Source organism: Camelina sativa, chromosome 9 (genome assembly GCF_000633955.1).
Source record: "Camelina sativa cultivar DH55 chromosome 9, Cs, whole genome shotgun sequence".
NCBI lineage: Eukaryota > Viridiplantae > Streptophyta > Magnoliopsida > Brassicales > Brassicaceae > Camelina > Camelina sativa.
In genome coordinates, this window is record NC_025693.1 from 14,481,448 (window position 1) to 14,501,655 (window position 20,208).

The window sequence follows — 20,208 nt, forward strand, 5'->3', positions numbered from 1 at the left end:
CAAATGGCTAAGAAAACAATCCAAAAACCGTACACATAAAGCACAAAAATCAACCGATGCAATCTGCCAAATCTCTAGATGCGTCGACCAATGCACTCTTTGCATCGACCTCGTAGCGTCTCCGTTAAATACTTAGCTGCATCGATCGATGCACACCTTGCATCGCTCGATGCAGTCGTGCAAAGCATCACCGAACACAATCTCCTCCGACTCTTCTCGGTTCTGTGATGCCATAAACATCTTCCAAAGGCTAGGAACACCACGAAAAACACTCAAAACGAGCACTCAAGCAATCAACAACCAAAATCACACCAAAAAACATCTAATCGCTTAGATCAGCCATGGTCATGCACTCACCTTTGAGAATGACGAATCTGATTCTAAAACTCACAAAAATAGCCTCCTAGCAAGCTCCTCTCACGTCCTCAGCCTCAGATCTTCACTGCCAGGGATAGATCTTCACTCTCACAAACAGATCTCTCGGAAACAGGCAAAGAACTTCACCAGAACTCACAGAAAAAACTCTCTGGAACTTTTAAAGCTATAGGAACGAAAAGTTGCTGAAACCTTACAATATATTGATCGATACACATCCCAAAATCGGAATTCTGATTCACAGACATTACAATAATTAACTATAGATGGTGTCATTGATCAGGCTTTTTCCATAGTGGATCCCATTCGTATAATAGGCAGCTGTGATTTTCTCCCTTGAGATTTGTGATATCTTCTAAATACTTCGTATTGGCAATTCTACGCCACTACTGTTTTGTTCCTTCCCGACGCTATGCTTATCATGGGTATGTCTCAAATTTTGAAATTTTCCTAATTTTTAGATCTTTGAGATTTCATATGCTTTGATCTATACAGTTTCATGCTTCTGATTGAGATTTGCCAGGTTCTGGGAATCAAATAGTGAAACGATGATTGCAACGGGTGAATGAACTTTATAACGTGTCACCTTGTGCTTTTTAGTCAAAAGTCTTAATCTTTTTTTGTAGAAGTTATTGTCTTTGCTCTTTCTTCTTGATGGGTCGGTCTTATATGTTTGTGTTTCTTTGGTTATAACAATGTTTGTCTTTTGGATTTCATAGTGTCTTGACTTTCTGGAGACATTATATTGATCTTTAAGATCCTTTAGCTTTCTTAAATTTTCAGGTCACAGATTTGGTGGTCTCCTTATGTGAGACACTGGGTGATTCTTCATCTATGAAGTGTTTGGCTGAGACACCAAAGAAAAAAGAACAAATATGACTGAGATGTTGGGTATGGTGCTCAAGCCCTATTTTGTGACAAATTAAAAGTGCTTATGTGCATTATTAGAAGAATTTGTGATATCTTCTTGATTTGGTTTGGTTTTTCAGGTGCTACCCATTACTCCATCAAAGTGGCCCAGGTAAACGATTGTTAAACCTTATCCTCATACTTATTTTTAAATGTTATTCCCTTATTTGATTATTGCAGTGGATGCTTCAAACTTCTGGGGCAACCACTTACATGAAATCCATTGGAGAGGACAAATACAGAGAGGGAATGAAGGATGCTACAGTAGCTGGTGTCAATGTAAGTCTTCTTTAGGTTTATTAGTTATTGGTGTTTGGTTTTGCTTTAAGTCCATGTTTATATCTGCTTTTGATTATTCTCTTAATAAGATGTCCTTTTGTTGAGTTGTATTGAGGTTTGTCTCCCTCTTTTGCAGGTTGCTCATTGTAAATCTTTCTGCTGCAAATAACGTGTGGTGGATAACATCCATGTTGTACTTTATTTATTAAGTGGAATCTTATAGAATAGTCATGTGGTATTTAACATCCATGTTGTTTCTCCTTTACGTTCTTTGCTTTTAATTTTGTGTACCAAATCAATTTGTGTGACCTGTTTTTGTTGGGTATATTGTAATCTTCTTTATTGAACAAATCGACCCTGCAGATATTTGGATAAACTAAATTGTATGATTTCAAACCAAGAAAAAGGAATTGACAATCTGCAACAAGTTTTCATTCGATTAATTTGGTTCCTTTTTACAATTATATTTTCTATTTTTTAGTCTTTCGAATTATGGTAAGATTATAATATTATTTGTCAAATTACTGATGTTATATTTGAAATCATGTGTAATTGCAAGTAATTATATGAAATAAATAATAATAATAATTCAGTTATAAATACGACAACAATAAGTTTTATAATGTAGAAAACTCATACTAATTTCATTCTACAAAAAGAAAACATCTCTATATTATTATTATTATTTTTAAATTAATACATAATTTTTGTAGTACGGGTTAATTATTTTATTCACTTTTATACATTAAAGTTGAACTTAAATTATTTAACAAATAACTATATGAATCTTGGATTTAAATATATCAATGTTAAAAATGTTAATAAGATACGTCGATTAAAGTATAAAAACAAAATTATTAAATAATATTTATTACGATTATAATTATATTGTTCAACCATTTAAAAAAAAAAAAAAAAACTTTACAATTTATGTTGTCTACTATGTAATTATTTAAAAGAAAACATTTGTGAGACATAAAATTTAGATTAAAGTACAAAATAAAAAATATAGGTAGATGAATTCAAGTATCAAGCTTTTACTAATTTGGATAAGGATTGACTATACGATAGGTAATTAACGACTTTGGAACGGGCACTTTAAAAATTTTGGTATTTTTGGAAATAATTATATAGTTTTTGAAAATTATAATTTTTTGAATAATTTCAACTAACTAAATAAAAAAGATCAATAGAGAACTCATGTATACCATCTAAATTTCTTACCCAATCTCTTTAGTAAATATTGTCTAACGAGTAATTATTTAAAAGAGAACGAACATAAGACAAAATATTCTAATGGATACAGAACGAGACAGGATGAGACGAGACGAGACTAGATGAAACAAGATGAGATGAGACAAGATGAGACGGGACGAGAGGTGAGGAGATGGGACGGGACTGGACGTGTTTCCAATTCTAGAATAAATAAGTTTATGTTTACTTTTTTAATTTAAATGAAAATAACGCATATGTATTATAGCACCCGTGTACGCACATGTAATATATTACCCATGTTAATATAATTTGTCATTTACGAATTTAAAATTATATGAAAAAAATTTGTCCCGTGCTACTGCACGGGTTACTACCTAGTGTGTTATTAAATTTAGTTTTTTTATTTATTAATTAAACATTCTAGACTCGAACCTGCAAAGTCAAAAATATTCTAATAACTTTTCTGTAACCACTCGGATATACAAATCTATTATCATTAAGTTTAGTTATTGTAGTCAAACAAAAATAATTTTTTTACCGTATATATATAGTAATATATATACATGATTTTCAAATTTCTTGCACCCTTTCTCAGAAAGGTAACATGTAATAGAAAAAAAAAAATCAGATTTTCTACCCAAACAAACAACCATACAAAATTATAAATACACAGTGACAATTTTTTATGTTTCCGATAAACACAAAGTTATACAAACACTAAACAACAAGCGGAATCATGCAAAGAATGTGGGCGACGATCATGTTTACTTTGATAGTTGTACTATCAATATCTATACAAACAAAGGGTAACGAACGAAATGATACTGTCGGTGCTCCATCGTCTGCAGTACTAGCACCTCAATCAGAGGACGGATTATTACCTAATCCTCTGTCTTGTTTGTCTGACGTAAAAACAATTCCGGATTGTGTAAAAGCAGTGAAGCACTTCAAACTTATAACTGTCACAAAGAACTGTTGTGTCATCCTACTAAATGTTCCGGAGGATTGTTTCGGATATATATTTCCTATTCCTCTCATCTATCGTATTCTGCTCAAGATTGCCTGCAAACTATTAGGTCACATTCCATAAGATTTTTGTATTCTTTACTAATTAAGGGTTTGAATAAATTTCATAAGCTGATTTATAAACAAGTCAATGAAAATATGATTTCTTAAATATATCTGCACATATATATATATATATATATTAATCTTTATGATGATAACATATATAATTCATGGACAAATTTTAATAAGTTGTGGTTGGTACAGATCTATGATTTATTTGTAGCTCTTTATCATTACAGATCGATATATATATATATAATCTTTATGATGGTAACATATATAATTCATGGACAAATTTTTATAAGTTGTGGTTGACAGATTTATTTGTAGCTCTTTATCTTTACAGATCGACATAGTTAAAATTCATATATTGTTTGCAGATTATTTACTGTATATATAATTTTTACTAATTTTTGTTTCACATGTTGTAAAATCAATTCGACAAATTTATTTGAACATTATTAAACTTTAATCCTTCCAGGTTAAAATATTCATTTTAGTATTGGATCACAAACAAAGCATTCAATACAAGAATATTGAGTATTAATAACACTAGAATATAGCGATTAACATAGTTATGCTATGGTTTCCTTAGCTGGAAATATGTTATAGCGTTTCTTTAAATGTAAATGCTATAATTAAGTTATTCTTTAAAATTGAAAAATGGTGTATGTTTTTTTAATCTAAAATTTGGACAGACAACATAGTAAACGCTATGTGATTGAATACAGGGAAAATTTTCTAATTGCCCGCACCCAATACGGGGAAATTTTTTCTAGGGGGGTGTATTCAAACCATGATTTTGAAGAATTTGATGTGATTTAAGAAATTTAGGGGGTTGTATTCAAATTGACATTTTAAGTGATTTGTGTAAAAGTTACAAATCCTACGTTATTCAATCATGGATTTTAAAAAGTCTCCTGAAATCCAATGTTATTGAACTGATGATTTAAAAATCTACTTTAAAATCTACTGTTATTCAAAACAGTTTGTAGATTTGGATTTTAATAAATTTTAAGGATTCTAGAGGATTTGAGAGGATTTGTTTAGTTAAAAATACAGAAATCCAAATCTCATGGTTTTAGGTGGGATTTGAAAGAATTTTCCTATAAATCATATCAACTTCCCTAAAATCTACAAAAATTCCAAATTTCTTAAATCCCATCAAATCCTCCAAAATCATTGTTTCAATACATCCCCCTTAGAATTTTGATAGATTTTAGAGAAATTCATATGATTTTCTGTAAAATTCTTTCAAATCCCACCTAAAACCATAAGATTTGGATTTTTGTATTTTTAACTAAACAAATCCTCCAGAATCCTTCGGAATCCTAAAAATTATTAAAATCCTAATCCACAAAACTGTTTTGAATAACAATGGATTTTAAAGTAGATTTTAAAATCATCAGTTCAATAACAAGTGATTTTAATTGATTTTAAAGTAGATTTTTAAATCATCAGTTCAATAACAGTGGATTTTAATAGACTTTTTAAAATTCATGATTGAATAACATATAATTTGTAAATTTCACACAAATCACTTAAAATGTCAAGTTGAATACACCCCTTAGTGTCCGCTCAATACTATCGAAAAAAATCACACTGTTTAAAAAAAAGTAAAATATTGATTTTTTCTAAGTGTCCGCTCAATACTAACGAAAAATTTACACTGTTGAAAAAAATCACACTGTCGAAAGAGAGTTCTTCATCGTCTTCTTCCCAGTCTGCTCTCAATCTCACTCTCTTCTTCAAATCTGCTCTCAATCTCACTCTCTTCTTTTGTTCTTCAAATCTTCTCTCAATCTCACTCTCTCTATCGTCAGCTCGCAATTTCCCCATTTGCTTCACAAAGATCTGAGATTCGGTGACTATTCGATTGGGTTAGATTTTATTAAGCGAATTAGGGTTTTTTTGTTTCGATTTGGTTTCTCGTTTATCAGATTAGGGTTTCTCAGATTTGTTTGATTTTGATTTTTTCAGTGTTGGGGAAATTTCCGGAAGTCAAGTTCAACAGAAGGAGAAGAAATTTTACAGGTAAGAAATTGTTTTCTGAGATTCGTTTTTTCTGTGTTGTGTTGTTGGATCTGTGGATTCGTTTTTCTGTGTTGTTGGATCTGTAGTATGGATAAGTCTTGGGTTTGGCTACCAAGGAATAGCCTTGAGTATGAGCAAGGAGCAACTTCTTTTGTCTATGCATCATCAGAGAGTTTGGGTAATCCTTCTGAAATGTTTTGTCCCTGCATTGATTGCCGGAATCTGTGCCGCCAACCAATAAACACTGTTTTGGAGCATTTAGTAGTTAGGGTAATGGATCAGAAGTACAAGAGGAATACTTGTTGGAGTAAGCATGGGGATATAAGGAACCTTAAGACAAATGTTGAGCCGAGTAGTGAATGTGAACCATATGAGCTTATTAGAACTGCCTTTTTTGATGGTGCAAACAATTCAGATTCTGGGAAGCATGATGGAGATGATACCAAGGATGCGGAAACCAGAGAAGAAGTTGATTTTAGGAAGAAGCTTAAGGAAGCTGAAATTCCACTCTACTCGAGATGTCTCAAATACAACAAGGTCTCTGCATTGATGGGCCTTTATCAGATAAAAGTGAAGAGTGGTTTGTCGGAGAACTACTTTGATCAGCTACTACGGATAGTTCATGATATGCTCCCTGGAGATAATGTGTTACCAACATCGACAGACGAGATCAAGAAATTCCTGAAAATGTTTGGTTTTGGCTATGATGTCATTCACGCATGCAAAAACGATTGTATCCTTTACCGGAAAGAGTATGAGCTAATTCATAGCTGTCCAAGGTGTAATGCTTCAAGATGGGAGGTGGATAAGCACACGGGTGAGGAGAAGAAGGGGATTCCAGCTAAGGTACTTAGGTATTTTCCAATCAAGGATAGATTCAAGCGGATGTTTAGATCAAAAAGGATGGCTGAGGATTTATGTTGGCATTTCAGCAATCGCAGTGAAGATGGTACAATGCGACATCCAGTTGACTCAATAGCTTGGGCTCAAGTGAATGAAAAATTGCCACAGTTTGCTGCTGAACCAAGAAACCTTAGACTAGGTCTTTCAACTGATGGAGTAAACCCCTTTGCGATGCAGAATACAAAGTATAGTACATGGCCGGTTTTGCTTGTTAACTACAACATGGGTCCAACATTGTGCATGAGGGAAGAGAACATTATGTTAACATTATTGATTCCTGGACCTACTGCACCAAGCAATAACATTGATGTTTATCTATCACCATTGATAGACGACTTAAAAGATTTATGGAGTGAAGGTATTGAGGTTTATGATTCATTCTTAAAGGAGAGTTTCACACTGAAAGCTTTGTTGTTGTGGAGTATTAGTGACTATCCAGCCTTAAGTACATTGGCTGGTTGTAAAGTCAAGGGAAATCAAGCTTGTAATGTATGTGGGAAGGATACACCTTTTAGGTGGTTGAAGTTCAGTCGAAAGCATGTGTACTTAAGCAATAGGAAGAGACTTAGACCTGGGCATCCTTACCGGCGCAGAAAAGGCTGGTTTGACAACACAGTAGAAGAAGGGACTGCAAATAGAATTCAGACTGGATATGAAATATTTGAGATACTTAAGGATTATAAAAATGATTTTGGGAAACCATTGGAGAAAAAAAGTAAAAGAAAAAGAGCATAGGTGTGTGAAGATAAGATGTTATCAGAGGATGAATATGAAGAAGACACTGATCAATGGAGATGGAAGAAACGGTCTATTCTTTTTTACTTACCTTATTGGAAGGTTTGTACTTGAAATCATTAATTCAATAAAGTATGCGAGTGAACATTTCTAAGTACTGTTTCTTTTTCATGTTAGGATTTGCCTGTCCGGCAGAACATCGATATCATGCATGTAGAGAAGAATGTTTCTGATGCTCTAGTGTCTATTTTGATGCAAAATGCAAAATCAAAGGATGGGGTTAAAGCACTCAAAGATTTGGAAGATATGGGGATTGGTAGCAACTTACACACACAGATGAGGGGGAAAAAATATACTTACCTCCAGCTGCTTATTGGTTGTCTAAAGAAGAGAAAAAGAGATTTTGTACAAGGTTGTCGAAGTTCAAAGGACCTGATGGCTATTGTGCGAATATCGACAATTTGAGGCTTCTAAACCTATTCACATCAACAAATAAAAAACTCTTAGGAGAAGCCACTTAAGCTAATCTAGAATTCACGTTTACCCTCTAAATTATTTAGAAGATTTCTATAAAAAAACCCCCAATAAGAACACAAAACGAATTCAAGTTTACCCTCTAAATTAATTAGAAGTTTTCTAAAAAAAAGCAATAAGAACACAAGAAGACAAATTTAAGTTTAAACCTAAACCCAAATGACTCCCACAAAACTACGATCTCTGTAGTTACGACAATGAGAAACCTCTTCGAATTCTTCCCACTTCTTCATAGTCAATTTCCCCACATAATTGCGCCTTCAAAATTAGGATAATACTCCAGTTTTTCCTTCCTCCTTAAATCATTCTCCTAAATGTCCCTTCCTTTTCACTTTTCTCTATCTCCTTCTGTCTCATGATTTGAACGAACCTCTCCTGCACAAGTGCTAGATGTCATAACATATCATCTCCCACATTTTGCTTGATTCTCATGTTCCGGCTATGCCAAAAATTTATAACAATTGAAGTTACAATTACGTAAGAATCCTTTTTGGGGTCGTTTTGTTCATCACATGTGGTGGTTTCTATGTGCAATGAAATCAGCCATTTTGATGATTGTCAAATTTTAATTTGTATCCCTTCTTCCCCTTGTGTTAACCATAATTAGAATAACATTAGTTGTACAGATATGTAAAACAGATATAACAAGCATACATAAACAATGTACACATCACTAAAAATATAAGAATGGATGACCCGTAATAAACATATATAAATATATTTATATTCTACAATTATATATAATATACTGATTAAAAATTAAACAAATCCCGTGCAACGCACGGGTCTATCTCTAGTTTGATATAAAGAGTCGTTATAGATATTAAACTCACATTATTTTCTTTTAAAAGTATATTATCTTGGTATTAAGAGAATGATGCGCTTCCATTGGAAAAAGTTACTCTTTTTTTTTTATCGGACAAGCCTCTACAACTAATATTATTAATTACTAGGCTAATACCCGCGGGGTTGTTTTTAATTTATTTTTTAAATATTTTTATTATTTATGTTTTTGAAAAAAAAAATTTGTATGTTGTTTGTAATAAAAAAAATCATGAGTAAACATAGGTTTTTATGGTGTTTATTGATAATGTTTTAGAGGGGTATTCAACTTGTTTTTTTAAGGATTTTGTAAGATTTTAATATTTTAAAATTTTGTAAGATTTAGGAGATGTTTAGGAGATTTGATTGTGTTTTAGATTTATTTTTATTTTTTTCTTTTTAAAGAATGAAATTGATTCTATGAGATTTTTATTAGTAAACTTTGTGTGATTTTAAAATATTTTGCTATAGATTTTTATTAATCGCTTATTTGTGAAGAACTGTCTATAGACCAGAACAAAAAACACAAACAGAGTAATTAAGCTGCACGGCCACTGTTTTTCGTGTTCCCTTGTCTCGACTTCTGCGATGAAGATGATGATCATCATCCAAATCATCTCTCTCACGTTCCCTTTTCTCACTATGTTCTCTGCTACGGTCCCTATGATGATCTCTATGATGACGGTCTCATTCCCTATCCTTACTCTTCTCCCTATCTCTATCTCTACTTTTCTCCCTATCTCTGCTCTTCTCCCTTTCACGTTGACCATCACGATCTTTGTCTCTGTCTTTATCACGTCCATTCTCCTTGTCTTTCTCCTTGCTTCTTGAAGAATCCTTTTCAAGATCATGAGGCTCAAACCAATGCATATAAACTCAAATTCAACTCTTTACAAAGCTAAACCATCGCCTAAATTCAGAAAAATAACTTAAATCACAGTATCAAATCCAGATTTCAAGAAAACAAAAGAGGCAGACCATGAAATTTGTACCCAATTACAACATAAAAGAAGAGGAGTAAGACAAAAGAGGAGGACAATCTTGAACTATTATGACTACTCGTCCGAACAGAATCGAAAGAGAAGGATATGTAAAGGATCAAGTGTACATACTCGAGACTTGGAGTCTTCGTGACCATCCTCACCACCAAGGGACTGAAAAGGCGAACTCTTCAGAGCTATGTAGTCCTCGTTGTTGATTGCAGTGGAGACAGCGATTGGAAAATCGAGGATGATTTGATTGGAAAATCGAGAATGTCTACTTGTTGTCCATAAAAAGTGGAGAATTGCTTGAACTGAGCATCAGCGTTCTGTACTAAACGACTGTTCCTCTCAACATTGGAGACGAAGAAGAAGATAAGGAGCTTTTCTCGTTCTCTGGTTTTGGGTTATAACCAAATCCTTCAAAATTCTACCTTAAAGGGTATGATTTTGAGAGTAGTATTTTTCAACTAAAAAAGAAAAAAAAATCTCCTAGAATCATTCAAAGTAGCATTCTAAAAAAAGTTGTGATATTTTGAATAACAAGAGATTTAAAGTTGGTTTTATAAACTATTGATTGAATAACAAGAGATTCTGAATTATTTTAAATGATTTTATATAAATCTTAGTTGAATAACATAGGATTTCATGAGATTTTTAAAAATCCTCAATTGAATAACAAGAGATTTTAAGAATACTTTAAAATCCTTTAAAATGTTAACTTCAATGGAAAAAATGTCATTAAAATCATGAACTTTTAAATTTTGGCCATTTAAATTATGAACTTTATTGTAGGCCATTTAAAATATCAACTTTTGTTGATTAGCTTTTTTAAACATGAAGTTAAAAGACAGAACGTTAAATCCGATAATTGACCAACTAACAAACGTTATTGTTAAAATACACTAGAGTTTGAAGGATTGATTGCCTTTTTAATGTATTATAGTTTAAATGACATTAATTTGAAATTTCATGGTTTAAATGACATATATTTACAATTTTATGGTTTAAATGACATAGATTTACAAGTCCATAGTTTAAATGGCCTATATTTAAAAGTTGATAGTTTAAATGACATTTTTCGAATTAAAAATTCTATTTACGGAGTGATTAACGGCACAATAACGTCTGTTAGTTGGTCAATTATCGGATTTAACGTCATGTCTTTTTTGGCTTGGTCAACAAAACTTCATGGTTAAAAAAGCTAATCAACAAAAGTTGATGTTTTAAATGGCCTACAATGGTTTAGCTAATGAAATAATGAGAAGAGGTTAGAATTTGTGTTCCTTGGATTCACTCGGATCCTACGGTTTGAAAATACGCCATGTCAGCTATTTGAATTATCGCATTCCTATTAGCTCTCGTTTTATGTATATTTTTATCTCATTTTAATCTTTTTTTTTTTTAATTTAAAATGATTTAAAATACTATTATCAAATGGAAATGTGTTATAATAATGAGAATATGATCATAATATTTTTTTAACATAGATTTCAATTTATTAGCAATTTTTTTACAAATAAAACCATAAAACACAAGATAGACTATTAATGAAAGAAGGCTTACAACTAAACAATTTTTATAATTAATTTGTATATTTGTAATATTATATTTATTCCTATTGTATGTTATTATAATTACAAAATAATTTTTTGTTTCATTTTATTTTGTTAATTTCTAAATAATAAAATGTGTCTTAATATTGAACATTAAACCCTAAAACCTATATCTTAAACCATGAAATTTTGAAACACATTTAACTATTTTTCAAATAATAAAGTAATATGTATCTTTGCAGAATCATGAACTTTTTAAAAAACATTTAAAACTTTTTACTTAAATTTTATTTACGAATTATGAACATATGAGGCATATATATATATATATATTATAATACATTAGTTTATTCCATTGTCACTTCTATTTTTTTTTTATATATGTCAACTGATAATACAAATTTTAAGGAACTTAATCATTACTTTATTAACCATACCTCTTCGAATTGCAGACGAACTTGTTGATAAGAGCATGTGCAACGGCGTGCACTTGAGCCGTCATTCTTTTTTTTTTTTTGTGATTTTAATTTAATTCAAAAAAGCCCAATATCGAAGAAACGATTCTTATTTTGGGACGTTTTTTCGTCCGTCGACTTCGACACGTGTTTTATTGTGATTGGCTGTAGAATTTGTCTAGGATTAAACGAAAACATTTTCCAGAGAAAAAATTACTTCGACTTTTTTCTTTTCTCTCGACGGAGACGACAAACCGATACACATCCTCGACGATTTCACGAAGCCAATCTGTTCTTCTCACCAGATGTTCTTGACGAATTACCGAAGCCGTTCTGTCGCATTCTTTGTGGAAGCCAAAAAGAAATCAGCTTTCTGTATCTCTGTCGGATTTTTCGAGTAATCTGCGAAAACATAAAGCATTAGGTTCGTTTCCATTTTAATTTTGTGATCCTTTTGACTCATTTGTTCAAAAGATCCAGTTTTTTTGCTTGATAGATTCTGCTCTGGTTTTATTTTTGGCATCTTGATCTGGGTTTGAGTTCTTCCATCAGTTGGGATTAAAAGATGCTAGCTTTGGATTTGTAGATGTAGAATTAGAGTCTGTAATGCTTTTATTTCTGCTTTAATTTTGATTTTGACTGTGGTTGATGATTAATTGGAAGCTAAAAAAGCATCTGATTTGAGCCGATTGTTATAAGCTTGTGAACAAATATGTTTAAACTGATGCACCTGGTGAGCAGCTGATTGAATTGTTCTATCCAGTCTCCATTATAATGCAAAAGAAGAGTTCTTTTTTTGCTGTAATGTTTTGCAATCTTCACACCATGATGTTACTCATCTTTGATTTTCTTGTGCTTAGAGCACTGTCACTTTTGTCTTGGCGTTGTAGTTCTTAGGATGAGCATTAACAATTGGAAGGGTCTTTCTATTCAATCGATTTTGATTTTTGTGTTTTCACTATATGAACAATATATGTCAATGTTCTACGATGGCCTCAGAGCTTCTGGAGTCTCAGTTCTGCTATGTTAAAAGGAGTAATTAGAAGTGTTGTTATATACATGTTTCGGAGTTCTCTTTAGTTACTCATCCTGTGATTTGTATAGATTGAACAGTTAGCTAAGACTTTGCATACTTGGGGTCTGTTCTGTAACATGTGACAATTTTTACACTTTCTTGAATGTTGCAGGTTTAAGACTTTAAAAACAATGGCTGGATTTCCAGGTTTTAGTTACCTTGGTCCAAAAAGCAAGAACACGGTTGTAGCGGGAGGATTAACGGCTTTTGTTTTTGGGGTATACTTCTACACAATGAGGGCTGTTGGTGGCACGGACGAACTTCAGGTGGCTATTGACAAGTTCGAAGGCCAAAAACCAGTTGAGACTGACACCAAGGTTCCATCTAAAGTCTAATCCTCACCGGCTTGTTATGTCCAACCAAACTCGTTGTTGTTTATCTTTTGTCTTCAAAGTTCTTTACTTCACTCTCGTTCGTCAGATTGGTATCTGTGTTTGAGTCTCAGTCCAATCCCTAATACAGTGTTTTAAACAAGAGAATTCTGATGAGGACATGTTTTTAATGTTCTTGACAAATAGACACTAATGCTCATATTAAGAATAAGAACCTTTCAAAATATTACTATTATAATTGGGGGACCAAAAATGAAGGACAACCAATGCCCATGGTCTAAAATGAGGAAGAGAACACACAAAACAAGGCACAAGGTTTGCTTCATGCGGCAGAGAGAGAAAGAGAAAGAAAGTTGTGACAGACATATACCGAATATATATACACCGAGTCGATCTGAGATTCCTTTTTTTAAAAAATATATTTTTTCTTACTTTGGTAGAGTATAGTTTACACAAGTAATCAAGCATTTTTCACAGGCGCAAAGATTCTACAAAAGATCTATGTTCTGTGATCCATGTTTTTTTTTTGTGAGATCTCACATCAGCACTCGATTTTCTTGTTAAATATGCGGGCTCTTGAATCCTTGGGACGGGAAACACGTTGTTGGTCTCAATTGTTCCTTCACCTAGACCTTTCTTTTTGTCAGTTTCTTCGATGTTTCTGTTGTCATACTCCAGTGTCTGGAGGAGCAAACCGCCCTTGCTGTTTTTGCAACCGCCAATTTCCATTTCCATATCATATTTATGATATAGTATGGGAAAGCTGGCAATTAGCACCTGTGAAGAAGATAAGAAGAATAAAATCACGTGCGAATGGTGAGCTGTACTATGAGCTGTGAAGTTAGAAGTGTCGGTTGTTGCAGAGGACGTCAATGTCACGGCGGTTAAATAAACGTTAACACTGTTAATGGTAGTAGTATTATATAGAGCATGGGTTAGCTCTCATTCATCTTATCGAAAAATATATGGNCTCACATCAGCACTCGATTTTCTTGTTAAATATGCGGGCTCTTGAATCCTTGGGACGGGAAACACGTTGTTGGTCTCAATTGTTCCTTCACCTAGACCTTTCTTTTTGTCAGTTTCTTCGATGTTTCTGTTGTCATACTCCAGTGTCTGGAGGAGCAAACCGCCCTTGCTGTTTTTGCAACCGCCAATTTCCATTTCCATATCATATTTATGATATAGTATGGGAAAGCTGGCAATTAGCACCTGTGAAGAAGATAAGAAGAATAAAATCACGTGCGAATGGTGAGCTGTACTATGAGCTGTGAAGTTAGAAGTGTCGGTTGTTGCAGAGGACGTCAATGTCACGGCGGTTAAATAAACGTTAACACTGTTAATGGTAGTAGTATTATATAGAGCATGGGTTAGCTCTCATTCATCTTATCGAAAAATATATGGATTTGTAAACTCTTAAGATCTTGGCCTCATCGTTTAGCTAGTTTCTCTCTTTGAGATTCTTGCTGGTGAGATGACGTTGCTGCGTTTTTTATGAACGTTGTATCATTTTATCATTTTTATATTGATTTCGTGTTGCGTATTGATTTTCGTTATCAGTGGTATCAGAGCTAAACGAATCCTTGGAAACTATGGCGGTGGAAACGAGATCTCAGCTTACTCGAGTTGAAGAAATGGTGGGAAAGAGTGGATCGGTGGTTCCGGTAGCAGAAACAACCTTGAATGCTCTGGGATCTCAGATTGCACAGGTACTTGATCGCACTTCTGCTTTAGAGGTTGCGCTTGTTGAACAAAATAAAAAATTGATGCAAACATTGCCGATATGTTTGAAATGGTAAATATGAAGTCTGGACAACAACCTGCTCTCAACAAGAAGGCCATTGGGAAAGAAGTTTGTGGATGGGATTCATCGGTAGTATCAGCGACACTGGATCATTTGATGGAGAGTTCCGATCGTGGTAGAAGTGAAGCATCGGGTTACCAAAACAGAGGCGACGGATCTGGATATCAAAACAGAGGAGAAGGATTGGGTTATCAAAACAGAGGAGATGGAGGGGGTTATCAGAATCATTACTCTGGATTAACTCGAGTTGGAAAGGTTGATTTCCCTAGGTTCAATGGTGAAAGCATCTCAGAGTGGTTTTTTAAGGTCGAAGATTTCTTCTCTCTTGACTTTACAACAGGAGATTTTAAGGTGAAAATGGCAGCGATGCATTTCGATGGTCATGCAGCAGCTTGGCACCAATCTTTAGTCCAAACTCCGTTGGGAAGAAATGTGATGCAAGATTGGACGTCATATAAGTTGTTGTTGCAGGAACGTTTTGAAGATGTGCTGGATGATCCGATCGCTGAGCTTAAACAACTACAGGAGACAAATGGGATCGTTGCCTATCATCAGAAGTTTGAGTTGATCCGGAATCGATTGACGCTGTTAGAAGAGTATTTGATGTGAGCTTATTTAGCGGGACTCAGGTTGGACACCCAAGTGCATATTCGTATGTTTCAACCTCAATCAGTTCGACAATGTTTGGTGTTGGGAAGACTGTATGAAAGGGCTCACCCTCAACAGAAAAGCAGTGGGTGGTCACCTGCAAAGTCGTATACGGGGAATTCTGCAGTGAAAACTCATGTTCCAGCTAAGCAAACAAGTCAGGTTAACTCGGAAGTGACTAGTTTTCAAGCTCCTAAAAACAGGAAATTCTTATCTCAAGAGGAAATAAGCGAGAGGCGAGCCAAGGGTTTATGTTATATTTGTGATGAAAAGTCCACCCCCGAGCACTACTTGAAGCACAAAAAGTCTCAAGTGTTTATGATTGAAGTAGAGGAAGATAATGGTGAGTGGGAGAACTTGGAGATCATTAACGTGGAGGAAAATGAGAAGGATATGTCAGGGGTACAAGACTATCGAACACTCAAGGTGAGGGGAACTCATGGGAAGAAGGTAATGTTTATTTTGCTGGATACCGGTTCAACTCATAATTTCATGGACCCTCATGCGGCTAAATCTCTAGGGGTGAAAGTACAATCTGCAGGGATAACTAGAGTGACTGTTGCAGACGGTAGTAGACTTGGAGTGCAAGGAATGGTATCACAGTTTAACTGGTCATTCCAAGGTACTCCTTTCAAGGATGACTTCATGATAATACCATTGGGTGGTTGTGATATGGTTCTCGGTGTCCAGTGGTTGGCTCCTTTAGGAGATATGACATGGAATTTACATAAGCTTGAAATGGGATTCTAGTGGAAAAATCAGAGAATCCTGCTTCATGGTATTAAACCTGGTGCTGTTAGAACGGTGAAAGCATCGAGGTTCAATAAAAGTCAAGAGGAAGTGGTTCAAATTTCAATGATTAGTGAACAAAAAGTCACAAAACAAGAGGATATGATGTTGTTCGCTGTGGAAGCAAGTCATAATGATAATGCTAATAATGCTGCAGTATTGCAATTGAAGCATACATATTCCGATCTTTTTGAGGAACCAACTAGTCTTCCCCCATTCAGAGATAACTTCAACCAAAAAATTGTTCTGAAGGAAGGGTCTGATATAGTTAATCAACGACCTTATCGTTACGCCATTTACCAAAAGGATGAGATCGACAAGATTGTTCAGGACTTATTGAAAGCTGGTACTATTCGGGTGAGTTCGAGTCCATTTTCTTCTCCAGTTGTGTTAGTGAAGAAGAAAGATGGAACGTGGAGATTATGTGTGGACTATAGGGGCTTGAACGGGTTGACTATCAAGAATAGATTTCCAATTCCTCTTATAGAAGACTTATTGGACGAGTTGGGAGGCTCTGCAGTGTTTTCTAATATTGATTTAAGGGCTGGCTATCATCAGGTTAGGATGGAACTTGAGGATGTGCATAAAACGGCTTTCAAGACGCACAATGGTCATTTCGAATACTTTGTTATGCTCTTCGGCTTGACGAACGCACCTGCAACATTTCAGGGTTTGATGAACTCTGTTTTCAAGAAGTTCTTATGCAAGTTTGTTTTAGTCTTCTTCGATGACATCTTGGTTTACAGCTCCACAATGACGGACCATGTGAGTCATCTACAACAACTCTTTCATACTATGCGTATGAACAAATTGTTTGCCAAGGAGAGTAAATGTGCATTCGCCACACCAAAGGTTGAGTATTTGGGGCATTTTATTGCTGCTGGTGGGGTATCGACGGACCCTGCCAAGGTCAACGCTGTTGCTGAGTGGCCAACGCCTGCTAATGTCAAACAATTAAGAGGATTTTTGGGCTTAGCAGGTTGCTACAGACGTTTTGTTAAGAACTTTGGAACGATTGCACGACCCTTAGCAGTGTTCACGAAAAAGATGCTTTTGAATGGACAAAAGAAGCTATGGAAGCGTTTCAAACTTGAAGGATGCATTGTGCAGTGCACCGGTGTTAGCTCTTCTTGAGTTCGATAAACCGTTTCTGGTTGAAACTGATTCTAGCACTAAGGGAATTGGAGCAGTTCTGATGCAGGAAAGTCATCCTCTAGCATTTATAAACCGCCATTTGAAGGGTAAGCAGCTTAACTTGTCCATTTACGAGAAGGAGCTCTTAGTTGTCGTCTTTGCAGTTCAGAAATGGCGTCATTACCTGCTACCAAATCACTTTGTCATCAAAACGGACCAAAGAAGCCTCAAATATCTCCTGGAGCAAAGGTTGAATACTCCAATCCAATAACAGTGGCTTCCCAAATTGTTGGAATTCGACTATGAGATTCAGTTTAGACAAGGGAAGGATAATGTGGCTGCAGACGCACTCTCTTGTGTGGAGGGTGCTGAAGTCCTTCATATGGCAATGTCAGTTCTCGAATGTGATTTGCTTAAGAATATTTAGAGTCATTATGAGACTGATGCAGAGTTAAAACAGCTTATTGAAGAGCTCTCTTCGAATCCAAATGCTAAGAAGCACTTTTCGTGGGTACAATCTATGTTAAGGAGAAAGATCAAGATTGTTGTACCAAATGATCCACAGCTTCGTGACTCTATCTTACAGTGGATGCACTGTTCGGGTTATGGGGGTCATTCAGGCAGAGACGCTACGTTTCAAAGGGTTAAAGGATTGTTCTATTGGCGTGGAATGGCACTCAACATTAAGAACTATATAAGAAGTTGTTCCATTTGTCAACAGTGCAAGTATGACACAGCCGCTTATCCGGGTTTATTGCAACCTCTAGAGATCCCTGAAGCCATTTGGACCGACATTTCTATGGATTTCATTGATGGGTTGCCCGAATCTGCTGGTAAGACTGTTATTTTTGTTGTGGTGGATAGGCTTACGAAGGCGGCTCACTTTATGGTGCTAGCACATCCTTATACAGCAATGACAGTGGCACATGCATTCCTTGATACAGTTTATAAACTCCATGGATGTCCACACACCATTGTTAGTGATCGTGACACGGTTTTCCTTAGCACGTTTTGGCGGGAATTGTTTACACTGCAAGGAGTGGAGTTGAAGTTCTCCAGTGCGTATCATCCGCAGAGCGACGGACAGACTGAAGTGGTGAATCGTTGTTTAGAAACTTACCTCCGTTGTATGTGCAGTGATCGGCCTCATCTGTGGTGTCCATGGTTACCTTTTGCTGAGATGTGGTACAATACGAACTTTCACACTGCAACTCAAATTAGTCCTTTTGAAGCGGTTTATGGTCAAGCACCACCAATCCACCTTCCTTACTTACCGGGTGAATCGAAGGTGGCTGTTGTAGCTCGAAGTCTGGAGGAGCGGGAACGTATGCTGTTGATCCTGAAATTCGATTTGCTACGAGCTCAATACAGGATGAAGTAGTTTGCTGATTCTCATCATTCTAAAAGGGAATTTGCTATTGGTGACTCTGTTTTTGTGAAGTTGCAGCCGTATCGTCAAGGTTCAGTGGTGGTTCGTAAGAGTCCGAAGTTATCTCCGAAGTACTTTGTCCCTTATAAGGTGGTTGATCGTTGTGGTAAGGTCGCATACAAGCTACTGTTGCCTGAAGGTTCTCTGGTGCATCCCGTGTTTCATGTCTCTCAGTTAAAGGCAGCAGTAGGTAATGTGCTCACTTCGACTCAACTACCGTCGGTGGTTACTGATTTTCTACTCAAGGAACCTGCGGTTATCTTGGATAGGAAGATGGTTAAGCGACAGGGACGTGCTGCAACAAAGGTTTTGGTTCAGTGGACGAACGAGACCGAAGGTGATGCCACTTGGGAATATCTTTTTGACTTGCAGAGGAAGTTTCCAGCCTTTGAACCTTGTGGACAAGGTTCTTCAACCGGGGAAGCTATGATATAGTATGGGAAAGCTGGCAATTAGCACGTGTGAAGAAGATAAGAAGAATAAAATCACGTGTGAATGGTGAGCTGTACTATGAGCTATGAAGTTGGAAGTGTCGGTTTTTGCAGAGGACGTCAACGTCACGGCGGTTAAATAAACATTAACACTGTTAACGGTAGTAGTATTATATAGAGCATGTGTTAGCTCTCTTTCATCTTATCAAAAAATATATATGGATTTGTAAACTCTTAAGATCTTGAGCCTCATCGTTTAGCTTGTTTCTCTCTTTGAGATTCTTGCTGGTGAGATGACGTTGCTGCATTTTTATGAACGTTGTATCGTTTTATCATTTCTATATTGATTTCGTGTTGCGTATTGATTTTCGTTATCAATTTATCTACTCGGGGTCCAAAGGTTTGGTCTAGCTCAGATGCAATGGATCCAACCTCTATGTCAGTTTATTCTGGAGTCCAGTCTCTGAAGTTGATCATAGGAGGTGAGATTCTGGCAAAGAACAACTCATAAGGGTTTCTTTCTTGTCATATCGGTATGAAATTCTCATAAGTTGTATGCAAAATAGTAATAAAAGAGTCAAAATTACAAGCGAACTAAAGAAACAAATTTGCAAAAACAGATCAACAAACAGAGCAACAAGAGTAAGGTTAAGGATTGATATCTTGTGTTTTTATGTGATTTTAAAGCTTAATTATTCATT

General features: G+C 35.3%; 3 protein-coding genes, 2 long non-coding RNA genes and 1 pseudogene across 5 annotated transcripts; 4 read left to right on the forward strand and 2 right to left on the reverse strand.

The window, feature by feature from the left end:
* LOC104710986 lies at positions 647 to 1,907 on the forward strand. The gene is made up of 5 exons (XR_755165.2): positions 647 to 800; positions 1,159 to 1,266; positions 1,365 to 1,396; positions 1,465 to 1,563; positions 1,700 to 1,907. It is a non-coding gene; the product is annotated as an uncharacterized LOC104710986 (long non-coding RNA).
* On the forward strand, positions 3,496 to 3,868 carry LOC104715278. The gene has a single exon (XM_010432697.1). The coding sequence runs from the start codon at positions 3,515 to 3,517 to the stop codon at positions 3,866 to 3,868; it is 354 nt and encodes a 117-aa protein (XP_010430999.1). The 5' UTR covers positions 3,496 to 3,514.
* On the forward strand, positions 5,968 to 7,983 carry LOC104715279. Its single transcript, XM_019229955.1, has 2 exons — positions 5,968 to 7,398; positions 7,696 to 7,983. Exons 1-2 carry the CDS (start codon positions 5,968 to 5,970, stop codon positions 7,981 to 7,983), a joined length of 1,719 nt encoding a protein of 572 aa, XP_019085500.1.
* Positions 9,287 to 10,330, reverse strand: LOC109126544. Its single transcript, XR_002033452.1, has 2 exons — positions 9,987 to 10,330; positions 9,287 to 9,711 (listed from the first exon to the last, which is right to left on the reverse strand). It is a non-coding gene; the product is annotated as an uncharacterized LOC109126544 (long non-coding RNA).
* Positions 13,050 to 13,426, forward strand: LOC109126605. Its single transcript, XM_019230303.1, has one exon. The coding sequence runs from the start codon at positions 13,072 to 13,074 to the stop codon at positions 13,273 to 13,275; it is 204 nt and encodes a 67-aa protein (XP_019085848.1). The 5' UTR covers positions 13,050 to 13,071; the 3' UTR covers positions 13,276 to 13,426.
* Positions 13,744 to 20,208, reverse strand: part of LOC104715280 — a 7,271-nt pseudogene continuing 806 nt past the window's right edge.

Excerpts from the sequence above, each read along its gene's own strand:
- LOC104715278 (XM_010432697.1), top strand. The coding sequence starts at position 3,515 with ATGCAAAGAATGTGGGCGACGATCATGTTTACTTTGATAGTTGTACTA.
- LOC104715279 (XM_019229955.1), top strand. The coding sequence starts at position 5,968 with ATGGATAAGTCTTGGGTTTGGCTACCAAGGAATAGCCTTGAGTATGAG. Across the intron at positions 7,399-7,695 it reads AAGGCTGGTTTGACAACACA|GATTTGCCTGTCCGGCAGAA; the intron begins GTAGAAGAAGGG and ends TTTTCATGTTAG.
- LOC109126605 (XM_019230303.1), top strand. The coding sequence starts at position 13,072 with ATGGCTGGATTTCCAGGTTTTAGTTACCTTGGTCCAAAAAGCAAGAAC.